General features: G+C 42.7%; 1 protein-coding gene across 1 annotated transcript in view; it reads right to left on the bottom strand.

Annotated features, from left to right (window-relative positions):
* Positions 1–17915, bottom strand: part of PLB1 (phospholipase B1) — a 128945-nt gene that overhangs the window by 27408 nt on the left and 83622 nt on the right. Inside the window, exons 39-48 of the mRNA XM_054162299.1 lie at positions 17747–17855; positions 12832–12883; positions 12606–12686; positions 11314–11379; positions 10814–10914; positions 9451–9532; positions 8377–8481; positions 6442–6537; positions 5303–5374; positions 1948–2025 (exon numbers count right to left, since the gene is read on the bottom strand). Of these exons, the coding sequence (XP_054018274.1) occupies positions 1948–2025; positions 5303–5374; positions 6442–6537; positions 8377–8481; positions 9451–9532; positions 10814–10914; positions 11314–11379; positions 12606–12686; positions 12832–12883; positions 17747–17855 (842 nt within the window). The remainder of the gene's footprint in view (positions 1–1947; positions 2026–5302; positions 5375–6441; positions 6538–8376; positions 8482–9450; positions 9533–10813; positions 10915–11313; positions 11380–12605; positions 12687–12831; positions 12884–17746; positions 17856–17915) is intronic.

Below are 17915 nucleotides of genomic sequence, written 5' to 3'. Positions count from 1 at the left end.
GAGGGAGCTGGGGTTGCTTAGCCTGGAGAAGAGGAGGCTCAGGGGAGACCTTCTTGCTCTCTATGACTCCCTGAAGGGAGGTTGTAGCCAGGTGGGGGTTGGTCTCTTCTCCCAGGCAACCAGCACCAGAACAAGAGAACACAGTCTCAAGCTGCACCAGGCGAGGTTTAGGCTGCATGTTAGGAAGAAGCTCTTCAAAGAAAGAGTGATTGACCATTGGAATGTGCTGCCCAGGAAGGTGGTGGAATCACCACCACTGGAGGTGTTTAGGAAGAGACTGGATGGGGTGCTTGGTGCCATGGTTTAGTTGATTAGATGGTGTTGGGTGATAGGTTGGACTCGACGATCTCAAAGGTCTTTTCCGACCTGGTTAATTCTATTCTATTCTATTCTATTCTATTCTATTCTATTCTATTCTATTCCATTCCATTCCATTCCATTCCATTCCATTCCATTCCATTCCATTCCATTCCATTCCATTCCATTCCATTCCATTCCACCTAGTTAAAGCCTGATTGCAAAGGACAGCTGGGCTTATTTTTAGATCACAGAGTAAACTGTTCTTTTGCTGCCTCTGCTGTTTCTTTCCTTTACCCTATCACTCCAAAAGCTACTGCTGATGAGATTGAGTGGAAGTGTATGGATTACCTATGAAAACTCTATCTCTAGAGACAAAAATCTCATTTTAGTGTTGCAAACTCTGGCTTGCTGAAACAATAACAGCTGTTGTTCTTTGTCACCCTCAAGGCACACAGAGATTTTTATGCTTTGCCTAAGCATGAGGACCCCTCAGTATGCTGAACTAACTCAGCCCATCCCCAGTCACAATTTGTAGGTCTGCAACCATTTGTCAAGAGCAAATAACTGCTCCATTTCTTCAAGTCCTACATAAAGTCTTCTCCTGCAGTTTACTTAATCTACCTTGTGGTAGTTGCTCAGTCACAATGGAGGAGTCATTGTGCCCCTGTACTCCGCATTGGTTAGGCCACACCTTGAGTACTGTGTCCAGTTCTGGGCCCCTCAGTTTAAGAAGGACATTGAGACACTTGAACGTGTCCAGAGAAGGGCAACAAGGCTGGGGAGAGGCCTTGAGCACAGCCCTGTGAGGAGAGGCTGAGGGAGCTGGGATTGTTTAGTCTGGAGAAGAGAAGGATCAGAGGTGACCTCATTGCCCTCTACAACTACCTGAAAGGTGGTTGTAGACAGGAGGGGGTTGGTCTCTTCTGCCAGGCAACCAGCACCAGAACAAGAGTACACAGTCTCAAGCTGTGCCAGGGGAGGTTTAGACTCGAAGTGAGGAGAAAGTTCTTCACCGAGCGAATCGTTCGTCATTGGAATGTGCTGCCCAGGGAGGTGGTGGAGTCACCGTCCCTGGAGGTGTTCAAGGGGAGATTGGACGTGGCACTTGGTGCCATGGTCTAGTTGTGAGGTCTGTCGAGATAGGTTGGACTTGATGATCCTTGGGGTCTCTTCCAACCTTAGTTATACTGTGAGACTGTGAAAGTGAATCCCTTTGGAAATGGGTTTCCGATCTCCTCCTTTTTATCTGGCCATGTAGCCACTATGTAAAGGTGACTGCCTTCTATAGGTTAAACCTACTTGAGTACATGGAAACGTGATTCAGAAGAGAATATGTAAACATTCCTCATATAATTTGGGGCTCAGGATTCTAAGCTATCTTTTCCCTATTGTCAGGAACTTGTTATCTGATTAAATGATGCATCCTAGATGACTTACTGTTGGTGCAACTGTATCAAGTCTGTGCTCAATTAACACAATTAATTTTGCTTGGCTTTTAGGAAGAGATTACACAGGAAAGATGCAATGCAAGCCTCTCCTTTCTAAAAACTGGTAATAGTTTACCTCACCCCTAAATTCAGGATGAACTATCACCAGATACAGCTCTTCATAGTTCACCTAAAACTCAGCAAAACCTACAACAATTACCTCTGTTGGTTCATTAGTGGGCTCCACGGGCAGATATGTATGGTTGCTGTTCTTGTTTGTTCCCAGGAATGGTTTGTTCTTGAGAAAGAGGAATACAAAAGTAAGATAAATTAGACAATAAACACATATCACAGACAATAACTTATCACCAAGAAAGTAATTGCCGAAGATACAAAATGGAGATCTAGATTTTGAAACCATGTTCCTTCCTTAAAATTCAGAAGTAAGATTTGTGCTTAGCACCTTAGGGCTAAAATTGCACATGCCAGATCTCAACTGCAGTTTACCATTAGCCTCTCCTAACCTTCCACAAATTACTTAGAATTTATTACACATTTAGCCTGTTCAAAAGACACTGTTGTAAAGTCTAGAGAAACCTGGGCAAATATTCCCATGTCAGCAGAGGTGAAATGAAAGATTCAATACTGAAAGGGTCACTTCTTCCCTCCAATAGAGGCTGTATAAATTGCTTGGTTTTGTCCCTTACTAATCCAACATGCATTTAGAAGGCATGCACATTGTATAAGCTAAAAAAATTAATCAGGATGCCCACTTGTCACATTTAAGACTAATTACAATATCTACGAGAGGAAGTCTTACGAAGCACTAAAAGCAGAAGGCATATTGCCCACCCATGAGAAGGGCTGGATGCAGGAACCTGGAAACTCCAGGCCTGTCAGTCTGACCTCAGTGCCAGGGAAAATTAGGGAGCAGATCATCTTGGGGGCAATCACTGCATACATGAAGAATGACCAAGGGATCAGGTCCAGCCAACATGGATTTAGGAAGGGCAGGTCCTGCCTGACCAACCTAATCTCATTCTATGATCAGGTGACTGCCTGGTGGATGTGGGGCAGGCTGTGGATGTAGTCTGCCTGGACTTCAGCAAGGCCTTTGACTCCATCCCCCACAGCAAACTCCTGGCCAAGCTATCAGCCCCTGGCTTGGACAGTAGCACTCTGAGCTGGGTTAGGAACTGGCTGCAGGGCCAAGCCCAGAGAGTGATGGTGAATGGTGCCACATCCAGCTGGCAGCCAGGCAATAGTGGTGTGCCCCAGGGATCAGTGCTGGGTCTCATCCTGTTCAATATATTTATTGATGATCTGGATGGGGGTATTGAATCCATAATCAGTAAGATTGCAGATGATACCAAGAAGGGCTCTCCAGAGGGACCTTGACAAGCTGGACAGATGGGCAGAGTCCAACATGATGGCATTCAACAAGTCCAAGTGCCAGGTGCTCAACTTTGGTCACAACAACCCCATGCAGTGTTACAGGCTGGGGGCAGAGTGGCTGGAGAGCAGCCAGGCAGAAAGTGACCTCAGGGATACTGGTTGAGAGTAGGCTGAACATGAGCCAGCAATGTGCCCAAGTGGCTAAGAAGGCCAATGGCATCCTGGCCTGCATCAAGAATACTGTGACCAGCAGAAGCAGGGAAGTCATTCTACCCCTGTACTCAGCACTGGTTAGGCCACACCTTGAGTCCTGCGTCCAGTTCTAAGCCTCTCAATTTAAGAAGGACATTGAGACTCTTGAACATGTCCAGAGAAGGGCAATGAGGCTGGGGAGGGGTTTGGAGCACAAGCCCTATGAGGAGAGGCTGAGGGAGCTGGGGTTGTTTAGCCTGGAGAAGAAGAGCCTCAGGGGAGACCTTATTCCTCTCTACAACTACCTGAAGGGAGGTTGTAGACAGGTGGGGGTTGGTCTCTTCTCCCAGGCAACCAGCACCAGAACAGGAGGACACAGTCTCAAGCTGTGCCAGGGGAGGTTTAGGCTGGAGGTGAGGAAGAAGTTCTTCCCAGAAAGAGTGATTGGCCATTGGAATGTGCTGCCCAGGGAGGTGGTGGAGTCACCATCCCTGTTGTTGTTCAAAAGGGGATTGGACGTGGCACTTTGGTGCCATGGTTTAGTAGTCATGAGGTCTTGTTTGACTAGTTGGACTTCATGATCATTGAGGTCTTGTCCAATCTTATTAATTCTATGATTCTATGATATTGTATGGTATTTAATTGATTAGCAGACTCCCTGATGAGCCCTTACAATCTGGCACACCTGGTGCTTTCATAGACATGACTACTTGCAGTAGGGTTTTAAAACTGTAGTAAACTGTGAAAAGAATAAATGGAATTTGTGGGTGTCAGAATCTGACAGCATTTACTACTCCCTTTAGTAACACAGAAGGTGAAATTCCCTGGAAACAATCTATTTTCTCCTTTGTAGCACTGTTTCATAGCTTTTACCTCAGAGCTTTCTGAGCAGGGAAAGCTACTGGTACTTAAATCAGTGACTGTTTCAAAGCACAGTGGACTGAAAACAATGGCCACATACTGTTTACAAGGGACAAACATTTTCTACTCCTACTTCTCAAAAGCAGCATCTTTGAATAGGACTGGACAAAAAGATATAAAATCCACATTATTTGGCAGGGAAGACGTTGCCAAGTTAACTTAAGGTGCCTAGAAATAATGTGGGTAAAGTGAAGTAGGATCAATGTAAGTGAATCTGAGGATTTATAAAACAGGCTGATTAATAACTCAGCAAATCTTCCTTTTCTGACAGGATGGACACATGATATGAACTTGAATGACTGTTTCCAGACCCAAGGGTACAGCTCAGCTCCCTGGTCTGTTCTGTTCTTTGGCCTCCTTGTTGAAACTGCTTAAGAAAGGGAGTCAGTTATTGCTGACTGCAGTAGTCATTTCCATGTACAGATACCTAGCAACAGTACTGCAAGCTCAGCAGCTTGTTTTATAACTGTAGAAGCATCTTCCAAAAAGTCTGAAGTCTCTCTGTTATGGACCAGGCCTGGAAAGCACTAGCACTAATTCAAGAGATAAGTGATATTGAGGGGTTTTAGAGCTTCTCTGGTGCCCAAACCCAGTCATTTTTGATAATAAAATTAATGCAACATATTGTGTTGTTTGCTGCTTCAGCTTGTCTCTAGTTCATGACCAAAACACAAAGCCTGCTGCAATATAAACTACCCAAATCAGTGTGCTGTCAATCAATATTTATGGCATGGTAAGAGGCCATCGGAACAGGTATATGAGAGTACCTTCTTGTTTGGAGGTAAGCAGAGAACAAAAGTTTTCACTAAATTTGTTTCAGACATACCAAGCCCCTGCTCCCTGCAGCAAGCACAAACATATGGTAGAGTCACCATTACTGGAGGAGTTTAGGAAGAGACTGGATGGAGAGCTTGGTGCCATGGTTTAGTTGATTAGATGGTGTTGGATGATAGGTTGGACTCCATGATCTCAAAGGTCTTTTCCAACCTGGTTAATTCTATTCTATTCTATTCTATTCTATATACAATCACCTGTCACCCAGCTTCTGCAACATGGGTAATATTTACCTGAGCTGGACAGTCAAGGACAATGTCAGCCATGAAATCAAGTGAGTCCGTTTTCTGCCCTACAGGCTGCAGCTAGAAAGGAAGACAAAACACCCTGCTTTGTAACCATGCTGGATCATCTTACAATGTGTGTAACATTTCTAATCCAAATAATCTAACTTCCAAATTTATAAGAAGTTGCTTATATTTATAGGCCTTGATTTACCCAAGACTGAAAAGCATCTACTTCTCACAAAGAACATAGCAGTTGTGTAACAAACCAACAATGACAGAAAGAAGCTTTAAATGGGAGTGGAAAGCTAGACTGCATCGGTTTAAACTCTTGGAAGGTTTTGGCAGGCACACAAAGTACCTTGGAACTTTGCCAGAAGACAAGTTCATAAACTCTTCTGTTGCAAAAAAGACAAGGCACTTAGAGTCCCCTCAGTTGTTATAACTAAGCTGCAAGATGGTATCTGCAAACAAAAGGCTATTTATGCATAGAAGATTAACCCAAATTAACTTAGAGGTATTGCCTGATGATTGCTAGGGATCGTGTCTGCATTTAAGGCATTGCACTGGAGTATAAAAGTTACCATCCAATATCTGAGATACCACCTCTGACTGCTTGTATACTGCTATTACACTACAATGTTAACTAAAATGAGTGTGCTTCAGCAATTTTTAAAAGCATGCTTTTATTGAGTTTTACCCATTTCCAAAGAGAGTAAAATTAAACTGAATAAAAGGTGCTTTAATTCCCAGTGAGGCATTCACAGCATATGGATTTAAAGCAAACTACTAAGCAATGCATTTTAAATTGATGCATGCAGTTACAGTTCTCTGTTTGGTGGTATCCCACATCAGCTCACAGAACTATCATCCTTATTGAATGCTATTCTGCCTCTCATGACAATGGGTGGAGTACACTTGAAATTGCTCAGCTGAAATGGTGAATGGCTGTGATCATACATTAATAGTACTTCTTTCCTCCCCACACACTTTAAGAAGCAAGAAATTCTAGGCTCAGAGCAGAGCTTAAAACCTGAGGGTATCCAACCAGTAAAGGAGAAACAAACATAGGGTCCATTACAAGAATTATTTCAATGGTGGTCAGGTCTAGGTAAAAACCACATTATACACAGAGCCTGTCGCCTTACCATAGCATTCCAAAGAGCCTTGGCAAGCTGAGAATGTCCCTTCTGACTTGGATGTAAGCAGTCAGGTGAAAAGTAGGAGATATCTGGATGTCCATCCTACAAAGGAAAGGGTAGAGGCCACATGAGTGCAGAAGAATCCACACAGCTCCAATCTGGGGATGCTGAGGCCAAATCAGAGCCAGTAATGGAAGGTTCATGATCCTTGTTCTTGCTGCTCCAATGTGGAAAATCATGATTAGATAAAATCTATAGTGATATGTAGTGGACCCCATCAGGTTCATGAGCTACCAGAATCACTTAACTAGAGATGCTCAGGTGTATCCAAGGGCAGCTCCACCTAGAAGCAGCAAACCCACCATTTTCAATTATATATCTCCCTTCAGATTCTGCAACAAAGAAGGATAACTCCTGTCAGCATATCACCAACACTGGCACTATAGGCACCACTATGCTCTGCAGTACCTTTGCTTGGTAACAAGCAAGTTAAGAATATTTTTTATTAGAAAGAAGAGAGCCTGTCTACTTTTTTTTGCAGTTATTTCAGTTCTGTGATTGAAAGGAGATTGAAGCAAATAAGCATTTGAGTGAAGGCAGCCAGACTGATTGAGTGCACCAGCACAGTCTCTTTTCTGAGGAAGACTGTGCTTTCATACAGATCCTGGAACATCTGAAGGAAATGGAGTTTGGAAATCTAAATATCTTGGCTTATTGAGGTGAAAAACATTATTTTGGGCAGAGCAATCATTCCTCAGACCTTGAGCAGGTTTTGATTCAGTGTGTTTGGGGTGGAGGACTGCTACTAAACTTTGCATCTATACCTGATCTTTTGCCACTTCTGAGGCAGAGTTTTCTGTTCAGGGGCATCTGAATGTTGTGTGAGACAACAAGGAAAAAAAAGCATCCTGAACTTGCTTGAAATCTGAACTAATTCTTGTGAAAGTGTTAAAAAGTTAGAAATATTCTGCTTCTTTTATTTCTGTATTTCTTACCTCAGTATCAAAACCCCTAGTGGTCACTTTTGATAGGAACGATCTCCCCAGAAGAAACCGTAACAAAACCAAATGACAAAAGAGTGTGTGTGTGTGTGTGTGTGTGTGTGTGTGTGTGCAAATAAATAAATAAATAAACAACAAACAAACAAACTCCAAAAAAATCAAAGCCTGATTTTCCTGGGTGGCTGTAAGCTGGTTTCCCAAATTCACCTCTACTATAGCAGCTCTTATTCAAACTTATTGCTAGCTCTTTCCACCATCCTCAGGATCATTCCAGTTCAAGTATACCAAAATAATCTCTGCTCAATATCTGGCCTGATCTACATTTAGTTCTAGGTGAGATGAAGGAGTGCAAATGTGTGTGAAAATGGAGTTTTGGGTTCAGAAGTTTGTGTCATTTCCTAGATTTGTAGTTTATTACGACCTACTGAAATACGATTGCCAATAACAGGAAAAAAGGCTCACTACATAAAACTGCTACTTCCCCCAGCTTATATGTCAGAATTCTACTCCATGATTCTGTGATATGTAAACTTCTCTTTCTGTCATACACAGGAGAATGAGTTATGGGACATCAAGGCAGAAGTGATGTTGTAGTCTCCAGTAAGCAACACAGCAATGTTGCTTTAAGAACTGTAATTTAATATCTCTGACTTATTAATCTTGTTATATTTCCAGAAAGACAAATATTTATGTACCCTTGAGAATATACACAAGCCAACCTCCTCACTCCAGTTTTGATTCATTTTTCCAGAACAGGAATCGATACAGAGAGCACAACATGCATAACAAGGAATTTCTATCCGTATGCAGGCATCTACCGAAAAGCAACAAGTTCTAGGAAGAAAAGCACAGAACAAACTGAAACTGCTTTGCATATAGTCTTCATAGGTCAGATAGCCACACTTAGGCCTTTGCATGCAGAAGTCTCTTTGGATCTTACCTGACCAAGAGGAGTCTTGATATTTTGGAAAAACGGCTGGATGACGACTGTGAAATCTTCACGAGTGTCGTATCTGCCGGACTCCACTAGTCTCTGAATGCCAAGCTGCAAGAAACAAAAGCTCAACCAACAACAATCCATCAGCTCTGCATCTGAACTAAGGGGGTTTAGTGTTTTGACTTCTCTTTTTTCTTTTTCTTTTTTTTTAAGATCCTGAGAATCAGAAGGAAATTTCTGTTTCTTAAATGGCCGTGGATGTTGGCAAAAGCTTTGCAAAGCGGCTAAGGCTGGAACACAATGCTACAGCTACCTGTGAGGAACAGGATTTTGGTGACTGAACTCCCACCTATCCATCTATACTACAAAACAAATTTTTCTCAAGAGCTTTACTGATGGTCTTGGAGATGTGGTGTTACAGATAGCTTCTGATTAGAATAGAATAGAATTAACCAGGTTGGAAGAGACCTTCAATATCATCGTGTCCAACCCATCACCCATCACCATCTAATCAACTAAACCATGGCACCAAGTGCCTCATCCAGTCTCTTTTAAAACACTTCTAGTGATGGTGACTCCACCACCTCCCTGGGCAGGACATTCCAATGGCCAATCACTCTTTCTGGGAAGATCTTCTTCCTAACATCCAGCCTAAATCTCCCCTGGAGCAGCTTGAGACTGTGTCCTCTTGTTCTGGTGCTGGTTGTCTGGGAGAAGAGACCAACCCCCACCTGGCTACAACCTCCCTTCAGGTAGTTGTAGACAGCAATAAGGTCTGCCCTGAGCCTCGTCTTCTCCAGGCTAAGCAACCCCAGCTCCCTCAGTCTCTCCTTGGGGCTTGTGCTCCAAACCCCTCCCCAGCTTTGTTGCTCTTCTCTGGACACGTTTCAGCAAGTCAACATCTTTCCTAAACTGAGGGGCCCAGAACTGGACACAGGACTCAAGCCTACTTAGCTTGTAATGCCCATTTGGGTAAAATTTTATAGTAATATGTTGCCTGGGTAATATGTTGGCTGGGTAATCAAGAGCCCACTTCAACTGGAAATAAAGTAACTGCACCAGCCTTTATAAACATACCTGGTAAGCTTTGATGGCTTCCTTCACCATAGTTAACTCCAGTGAGTTGTCTTCTCCTGTGAGAACACAACTACACAGATAACTGTGGGAAAGGTTAGAGGAGAAAACAGAGTTAGAGATCTGAGATTGCAGAAGTCACCCTTTAGCACCCAGGGCCCTCACTGCACGGGAATAACAAGGAAATCTATGCAGTTGTGTTTCTGTGAAAATGTCTTACCCTTGTCATCCTTCATTATTTCATAGAATCATAGAATCAATAATGTTGGAAAAGACCTCAAAGATCATCAAGTCCAACCTGTCACCCAACACCTCATGACTACTAAACCATGGCTTCAAGTGCCACATCCAGTCCCTTTTTGAACAACAACAGGGATGGTGACTCCACCACCTCCCTGGGCAGCACATTCCAATGGCCAATCACTCTTTCTGGGAAGAACTTCTTCCTAACATCCAGCCGAAACCTCCCCTGGTGCAGCTTGAGACTGCGTCCTCTTGTTCTGGTGCTGGTTGCCTGGGAGAAGAGACCAATCCCCACCTGCCTCATTGCCCTTCTCTGGACACGTTTAAGTGTCTCAAAGTCCTTCTTAAACTGAGGGGCCCAGAACTGGACACAGGACTCAAGGTGTGGCCTAAGCAGTGCTGAGTACAGGGGCAGAATGACTTCCCTGTTCCTGCTGGCTACACTATTCCTGATGCAAGCCAACCTTAGTCTCTTTTTCTGTCTCAAATAAATGATACTACTCTAAATTAGCTTGGTTTCATGCCCAGGTATCAAATTGAGACATACTGCATTATTGTAGTTTGTCCCATTCATTTCAGCCTGATATGCAAAGGCCTTGCAGCCTGACAGAGATGAATGTTAATCCCTCTGGAACTCAAAAACAGACCTTTGAAACATACTGGCTGTATGACCTCTCAGCTGATACTTTCCAATGAACAATTCCTTTTGCTTTCTCAGACACAGAATCAGGAGAGAATGTAGATTACTCACTGCAATAAAGTGTCTGAAACAGGAGCAATCTATCTGCACTGCAAATGCTTCACATTCCCTCTAAAGGTCTGAAAATCCAAATGCTTTTGGACCTTGAGGAGCCCTGTATCAGTATGTTTAACCTAAGCTCAGTGAGGGGTACATTATCACAGGAAACCTTACAGTTCTAGACATGGATACAACACAGCACTTAGGTCAAAGCCAAGAGAAGGCTCAAGCACAGTGATGTCAGCACTGCAATGGATGTCTGTAGGACTGTAGTGCTACCTTTGAACATCAGTTCCAATGATGAGAAGCACGTGGGATTAAGAATAAACTTTATCGTTGTGAACAGTAAACTCAGGTACAAAAAGAAGTCAAAAGAAGCCTTACTCTGCCATGTAAGTTGGGCACTGAGTTTGACTATCCATGAACAACTGTCGCAGAGGAAGGAGGTTCATCACATCAACTACACTCACTAGAGCTTTTGGAACCTGAAAGGTAAGTCAGACTTCAGTTTAGAAGCAACCAGTTACACAGTGCACAGTGGATTGATTTTGCCCCCAGATCCAGCTGTTTGACATCCCTCTCCTTTCTTCATTGCTCAAAGTGAAAAAAAAGAAAGAAGAGTCCCCTCAGATTCCCACAAATAAGCTTCTGATTTTTATCTTGCACCAAGGTCAAGTGTTACCTGTCTGTAATTATTTCAGACTGCATCTCACTGCTTTCAGACAAGACAAAAGAAAATTATGTAGTACAAATCAATGGGATATATATGTGGTACCAGAATGGGGAAAAAAAATCCCACCCAAATCAAATGAATGGAAGAGCTAGCACCAGTTAGCCACACGCTAGTATGAGCTAGATTGTCAGAACAATTTCACAGCACTTGCCTCCTTGTGCAGAATATCAAGAGTTTCTTGAACTCTTCTGGTGAAATTCACATCTGAGTAGTGACCCTGACAAAAAAAAAAAAGAAGAGATTACTGCTAAATGGAGACACAAAGTATTTTGGTTGGGAGATTGAAGAGTCACACTAATTCACTTCTTTTTCTGCCATACAACATTGGTCAGTTAAACGTTCATGCTTCTTTCTAGAGACCAGGGATTTTAAGTATATCAAGTAATCTAAGGTGTAGAAGGACTCAGAGAAGAATGTAAGGATGTAGGAAGGAATCTAATCTAAACACAAGCAGCCATAGGCATGCTCACAGCCAGCTGATAAACTCTCGCAAAATTAGGTGAAATTATTGCTAGTCAAGGTCACAGCTATAAATAAAGCTATAAAACTTGGCGGCAGCAGCAAAGATGCCTAGTGAGGCCCCTGCAGAAGCAGTAAATTTTCTCAAGCACGAGGGGTTGCAGGAGAATTGAAAATGATTACGAGAAGTTAGCATATCAAAGGCAAGAAAGGAAGAGCTGGCAGAGAAAGGTGGCATCTTCTTGCCACCTGCCCACTCAACTATCATCTCCCTGTGGCAGCCCTAAAGGCTTCTCCACAATCCAGAGAAGCATAAAATTCAAAAGATAGTGAGCATTTCAGCAACTTCCCTCATACATACCTCACCTGTCCCTAGCACCTCCCAACACTGTGTGTTACAGGGTGATGACAATTGCAAGATTGCGCTAGTGGTAGTTCAAAGCTGCATAATTCATTCTTGAATGTCTAAAAAGGCTATGTTCACAGCAGAGCAGTTACCACACCAGAGGAGCTAAGCCTTTCTTCCTTCCACTTTTTGGTCATGATCAAATGACAATAGCAAAGACAAGGGCTCTTACCCTGGAGTAAGCCAGAAAGAGCACACCCATCCTACTTGCTGGTAACTGTTTTTCTATCAGAGCACTGCCAGCAGCTACCATCAAAACATACAGCAGCGAATAGAATAGAATAGAATAGAATAGAATAGAATAGAATAGAATAGAATAGAATAGAATAGAATAGAATAGAATAGAATAGACCAAACCAGGTTGGAAGAGACCTTTGAGATCATCGAGTCCAACCTATCTTCCAACACCATCTAATCAACTAAAGCATGGCACCAAGCACCCCATCCAGTCTCCTCCTAAACACCTCCAGTGACTACGACTCCACCACCTCTTATGCTATCTCTGTGAAGGCTCCAGGGATCTATGGATTCCTCTCAGTATGTTTCTGACATCACAGTTTATCAGTTCCACTACTCACAGGGTCCTTGCAATAGTTGCACAGATCATTGCCTCCAATATGGACTGTTATGAGCTTCCAGTCAGCACTGAAGTCAATTCTCTGTGCAATAAAGAAGAAAATAATGAGCCTGGATTTCTCTGACACTGTGATATGCAAATGGTTGTTATTGCAGGTAGATCTAGCATGTGATGCAACATCTATTTCTTTTCATATTGTACGATTTAAGGAGTCCCAGACAACTTACAGGATCAGTTTTCATTAGTCTCAGGAGATTTCTTGCTTGGGCTGGTAGGTGCCTGTGAATAAGGACAACTAGTGAGTGAAAGAAACATCATTATGGAAAGATCAGCGTTAATGATATACAGACATGTCAAATTGTCAGATACCAGGAGAGCTGAATGAGGAGACAGAGCAATCCTCCTGTTGCCATAATCAAAGTACATGTTCACATCTTTGTGGAAAGTCAACATCAAATTTAATCCAAATACTGATTTTACTCAAGTTTGCTAATTAATCTGGAGCTCTAAGTTTAGCTTCTACTACAGTCCACTTAGCACCTAAACCAGCTGGAAATCCAGACAGAGCAACATGTTTGTAATCAGATGACCTATTTAGAACAAGACTGCTATCAATCTATTCCTTGTGGACTAAAACATAGAAATCCCAAGTCCCAGATGCCCTCCTGAGTGATGTTTGTGCGTGTACCACAGCTCATCCCCCTGCAAAGCTGAAGTGTTTCAAGATTCACCGCGCACGTCCCTCATTTCCGTAGCCTGCACCCAGAGTCCATACTTAATTTTCAGTTCAAGATCTCTGTGTACACTTCCTTTCCAGGGTAATTAAAGATCCAGGTAACTTTCAGGTTTACTCAGACAAGTTAAGATGACAGCATTGCTGTTTTCCAATGCAAACTGAGCACTTCCTCTCTTTTGTACATACATATATATATATCTGTGTGTATGTAAATCACCAGGAATTTCTTGTTAGCTAGGTAGAACACTTCAACCTTGTTTGACTGCCCTGCCATGCTGATCCTCAAATATGCATAGAAAAGTGAATGTGTTTGGAAAGATTTGGCCTTCCAGGCATCTCTGTAATATGACATGAGCTGCATCTGCCTTCAGGCTCTTGTTAGAACCACTTTCCTGTCTATCATTTCTGGAAACACACAAGCTGACATTAATAAGCGTGACACTTGCTTTACATGACAGCCAGAGCTTAGCTCTCTTCAAAACACTGTGGAGAGCTCCAAACCGAATACTGATCTAACACTAATGTGAAAATATTTCCTGGGAATGAGTCCCATCAGACACTATCCACTGTTGCCCTTGTTCAATGTCATAACCTACCTACTTATATGCCAAAGCTATCACAAGTGGTCACGACTTCCTTCTGTTGGAAACCTGTAAGCTAGGGTAATGACTTCAATACTGAGTCAGTGGAAAATACCACTTTTTGAGCTAGCAGTCTGTGACCCCTTCAATTTCTCATGCAGTCACTGGTGTTCTGATGCATCCTGAGCCAAGGCAGTTGTTCACTGCAGTGAATGAAGCAGTTCCAGCAATAAACCCTGCTGTGGGTTGGTTGTGATCTCCACCAAAGTCAGCTCTTGGATCAGCAGAAACAGGTTGTTAATGGAAAATACAGATGTTCACAGTTCCTCTCACTGATTTTTCTCTTCTCAGCCTTAAATTCTTAACCTCCTTTTTTTTTCAAGTGATATCAGAGATCTTAGAAAGGCTTTGCTTCAACATGCTTCACATCTATCCTTAACTCCAGCACACTTTGGCAATTAATGAGTATCGGCTTCAGAACACTTTGTTGAATGAGACCTGCATTGCTACATTGCCATCAAGTTCACTGAAAAGTTCATCAAAGCAGCTACTGATTTGGTTTTAAGAAACTCTTACAGTTGGTTTCCAAAAGCTGGGGAGGTTGCCAAACTACCCAATTTTGGAAAGGCCTCAACACCTCTAAAAGGCTGTTTCCAGATTAGGACGTGAAATTAAGACTGGTTCTGAAATACCAGAGTGGTTGGTGAACTTCTTTTGCCCTCTGAACCACAGAAAAATGATATTTCAGGCTGATGAAGAAAAAAATTCTGAATTGTATCATTAGCCATTGGAATGTGCTGCCCAAGGAGGTGGTGGAGTCACCATCCCTGGGGGTGTTCAAAAAGGGATTGGATGTGGCACTTGGTGCCATGGTTTAGTGGTCATGAGGTGTTGGGTGACAGGTTGGACTTGATGATCTTCGAGGTCTTTTCCAACCTTATTGGTTCTATGATTCTGTGATCATTCCAGGTCTAACTACCTAAAGCAAGGGAAACATTTCCTTATATTGCAATACATTTCAATATTAAACTAGGATGCACACATCTTATCACAGGCATCAAGAGAGAGAATTTCACAGAAGAGAATCCCAACAGCAGCATTTCAAAGTTCAGTGACATTAATGGAGTAGTTCAGAGGACTTTACTTTTGCACACATTTCTACAAAGAGTTATGAGACAGTGAAACAGAAGAGTACCAGAAACCTGGGGTAACTGCATCTCCTTGCTGAATGTTTACAAAACATGCTGCAGAACACAGATTGCTCTGCTTCATGTTTATCCTATCCAGTGGCTTGCATGGGAAGAGAGAACACTAATTGATATAGACAAAGGAGATATTTTCATGAGACTAACATGCACCAACTCATTTCATACAGCTAACAAATAACTACTTAATAGTAATCCCTCCTGGCAAGACCCAGGAGCAGTGGTGAACAGTATTAAAGTTACTTGGTCACAGGAGGTGTTCCCCGGGGCTCAGTTTTGGGGCCAGTTCTCTTTAATATCTTTATTAGTGATCTGGCTGAGGGGATTGAGTGTACTCTCAGTAAGTCTGCAGATGACACTAAGATGAGCAGGAGTGCTGATATGCTTGCGAGTAGGAAGGCTCTATGAAGGAATTTGGTCAGGCTGGATTGATAGGCCAAAGCCAATTGTATGAGATTCAACAAGGCTAAGTGCCAGGTCCTCACTTTGATCACAACAACCCCATGAAACGCCACATCCTTGGGGAAAACTGGCTGGAAAGCTGCCCAGCAAATAAAGCCCTGAGGGTGTTGATCAGCCAGATGAATGAGCCAGCAGTGTGCTCATGTGGCCAAAAAGGTCCACAGCATCCTGGCCTGTATCAGGAAGAGTGTGACAAGGAGGACCCTTGTTTCCCCTAAACACTAGTGAGGCCACACCTTGTGTACTGCATTCAGTTTTGGCTCCTCACTACAAGAAGGGCAATGAGTTGCTGAGACAGGACCAGGGAAGTGATCATGCCCTGTACTAAGCACTGTTGAGGCCACACTTCAAGTGCTGTGCTCAGTTTTGTGGCCCTCATACAAAAAAAAGCCCCATTGAGGTCCTGCAGCAGGTCCAGAGAAAGGCAAATGAAGCTGGTGAAGGGTCTGGAGAACAGGTCTTATGAGGATCAGCTGAGGGAACTGAGGTTGTTTAGTCTGGAGAAAAGGAGGCTGAGGGGAGATCTCGATCTTCAAATCTGCCTGAAAGGATGGTTGTAGCACAGTGAGCGTTTGTCACTTCTCCCTAGTAACAAGTGATAGGACAAGAACAAATGACCTCAAGTTGCACCAGGGGAGGTTTGGATTGAATCTTAGAAGAAACTTTTTCACTGAAAGGGTTATCAAATGCTGGAATAGGTTCTTCAGGAAGATGGTTGAATCACCATCCCTGGAGGTGTTTAAAAGATGAATAGATGTGGTACTAAGGGACATGGTTTAGCACCAGCCTTGGCAGAATCAAAAAGTGGTTGGACTCGATGATCTTAAAGGTCTTTGCTCAAACAAAATGATTCTATGATTTTAGGTGGTGGCATATCCTGTTTGAAGTCCTCCCATTATTCCAAAAAGCCTATTTAGGATTTAGGTGATATGTACTGCAAGACAGACCCCTATCTCATTCTTCCCTATAACAAGCAAAACCTGAAATTAGTCTGGATGTGTATTGCATATAGAAGTATGTTAACACTCTCATGAATGGCTGAATCAGAGCCATAATCCTTGCACATATTTCACTGACATACATTCAGTCATCACTAGAAAACAATATCCCTTCTTTCAGATATGGGGGGACTATAAAACACATTAGGACATCTAGTATACTACTTCTGACAGGAAATCCAAGCAGTTTCTGAGGCAACTAGTATGAGTCAGAATTACAGAAGGACCATGGAAAAACAATGAAAGTACCTGAAAAATCCCAACAATCTTTGCTTAGATACAGCAAATTATCATTTCTGCTTCTGAACTTCACTTCCAAGACCTCTTTGGAAAGCAAAAGAAGCATTTTTCTTCAAACTAACAAATTAAGGTCCAAGTAATATCGCCTAACAATGTCAAATCTAAGTATGGTCTGCCAGAACCTGTGCCCAAACTTTGACTGTATTTCAGCAGCCATCTGTTTTGTTAATTCAACAGCACTGAGTCCTACAATAAGAAGCCAGGGATTTCTGCGATAAGCAGCATAGCAAAGCTCAACTCACACAGCCCTCCAGGTGGGACTAAAAGCAAAGAGCCAAATTCAGATGACTGCTAGACATTACAATTCCTATTTGTATTGGCAAAACTAGCTGCAATTGCACCCAGTCTGCTATGCACCGAGCACTGTATATGACCATCAGCAATTCTTTCTTCAGATTAAAGGTTGTGGATAGTTTTTGTCCTCCCTCTTAACCACTCTCTCTGGCTTCTCCAGAAGCCTGAGGCCAGAATTCAGGAAGATTTCATCTAGTGTTTCTCCTAGTATCAATTTGCCAATTCACGACATGCTTATTTTCTGAAAATATCCATGCTCTCAGAGATTTATTAACAGATAAATAGATAAATGAGTGGATGTTGAACATGAAAGGTAAAATCCACCACTACCAAACCGTTTCTGCTAGCATCTTGTTTGAGGATTTCATAATGAGGGCTGTTGGCTTCATTTGAAAGTTCATCTATGAAATAAGCCCATACATTCAACACGTTTGAGCCAATTTTCAGCTCTGACTAGACTGGGTTTGTTTGCTGTTCAGAGCAAGTTGTGACAGCGCATGAGACAGTTGAAAGGTAATTAGATGTAGTATCCATCGTCTACAAATGTAAAACAAAAAGCTACATACTCAGCCTGTGCTCCAGGAACTGCCTGGTTAAGGAATGCATTTGAATCATTCTCACTCCCAGTGCCGGTTGAGTACCCCACGAGCGTAACATTGAACTCTCGAAAGATGTCTGAAAAAGAAAGATGGCAACAAAAGGAAAATGACTACATCTGACCTCTGCCTACAGGAG

Source organism: Dryobates pubescens, chromosome 6 (genome assembly GCF_014839835.1).
Source record: "Dryobates pubescens isolate bDryPub1 chromosome 6, bDryPub1.pri, whole genome shotgun sequence".
NCBI lineage: Eukaryota > Metazoa > Chordata > Aves > Piciformes > Picidae > Dryobates > Dryobates pubescens.
This window is presented reverse-complemented; position numbering and strand designations above follow the sequence as displayed.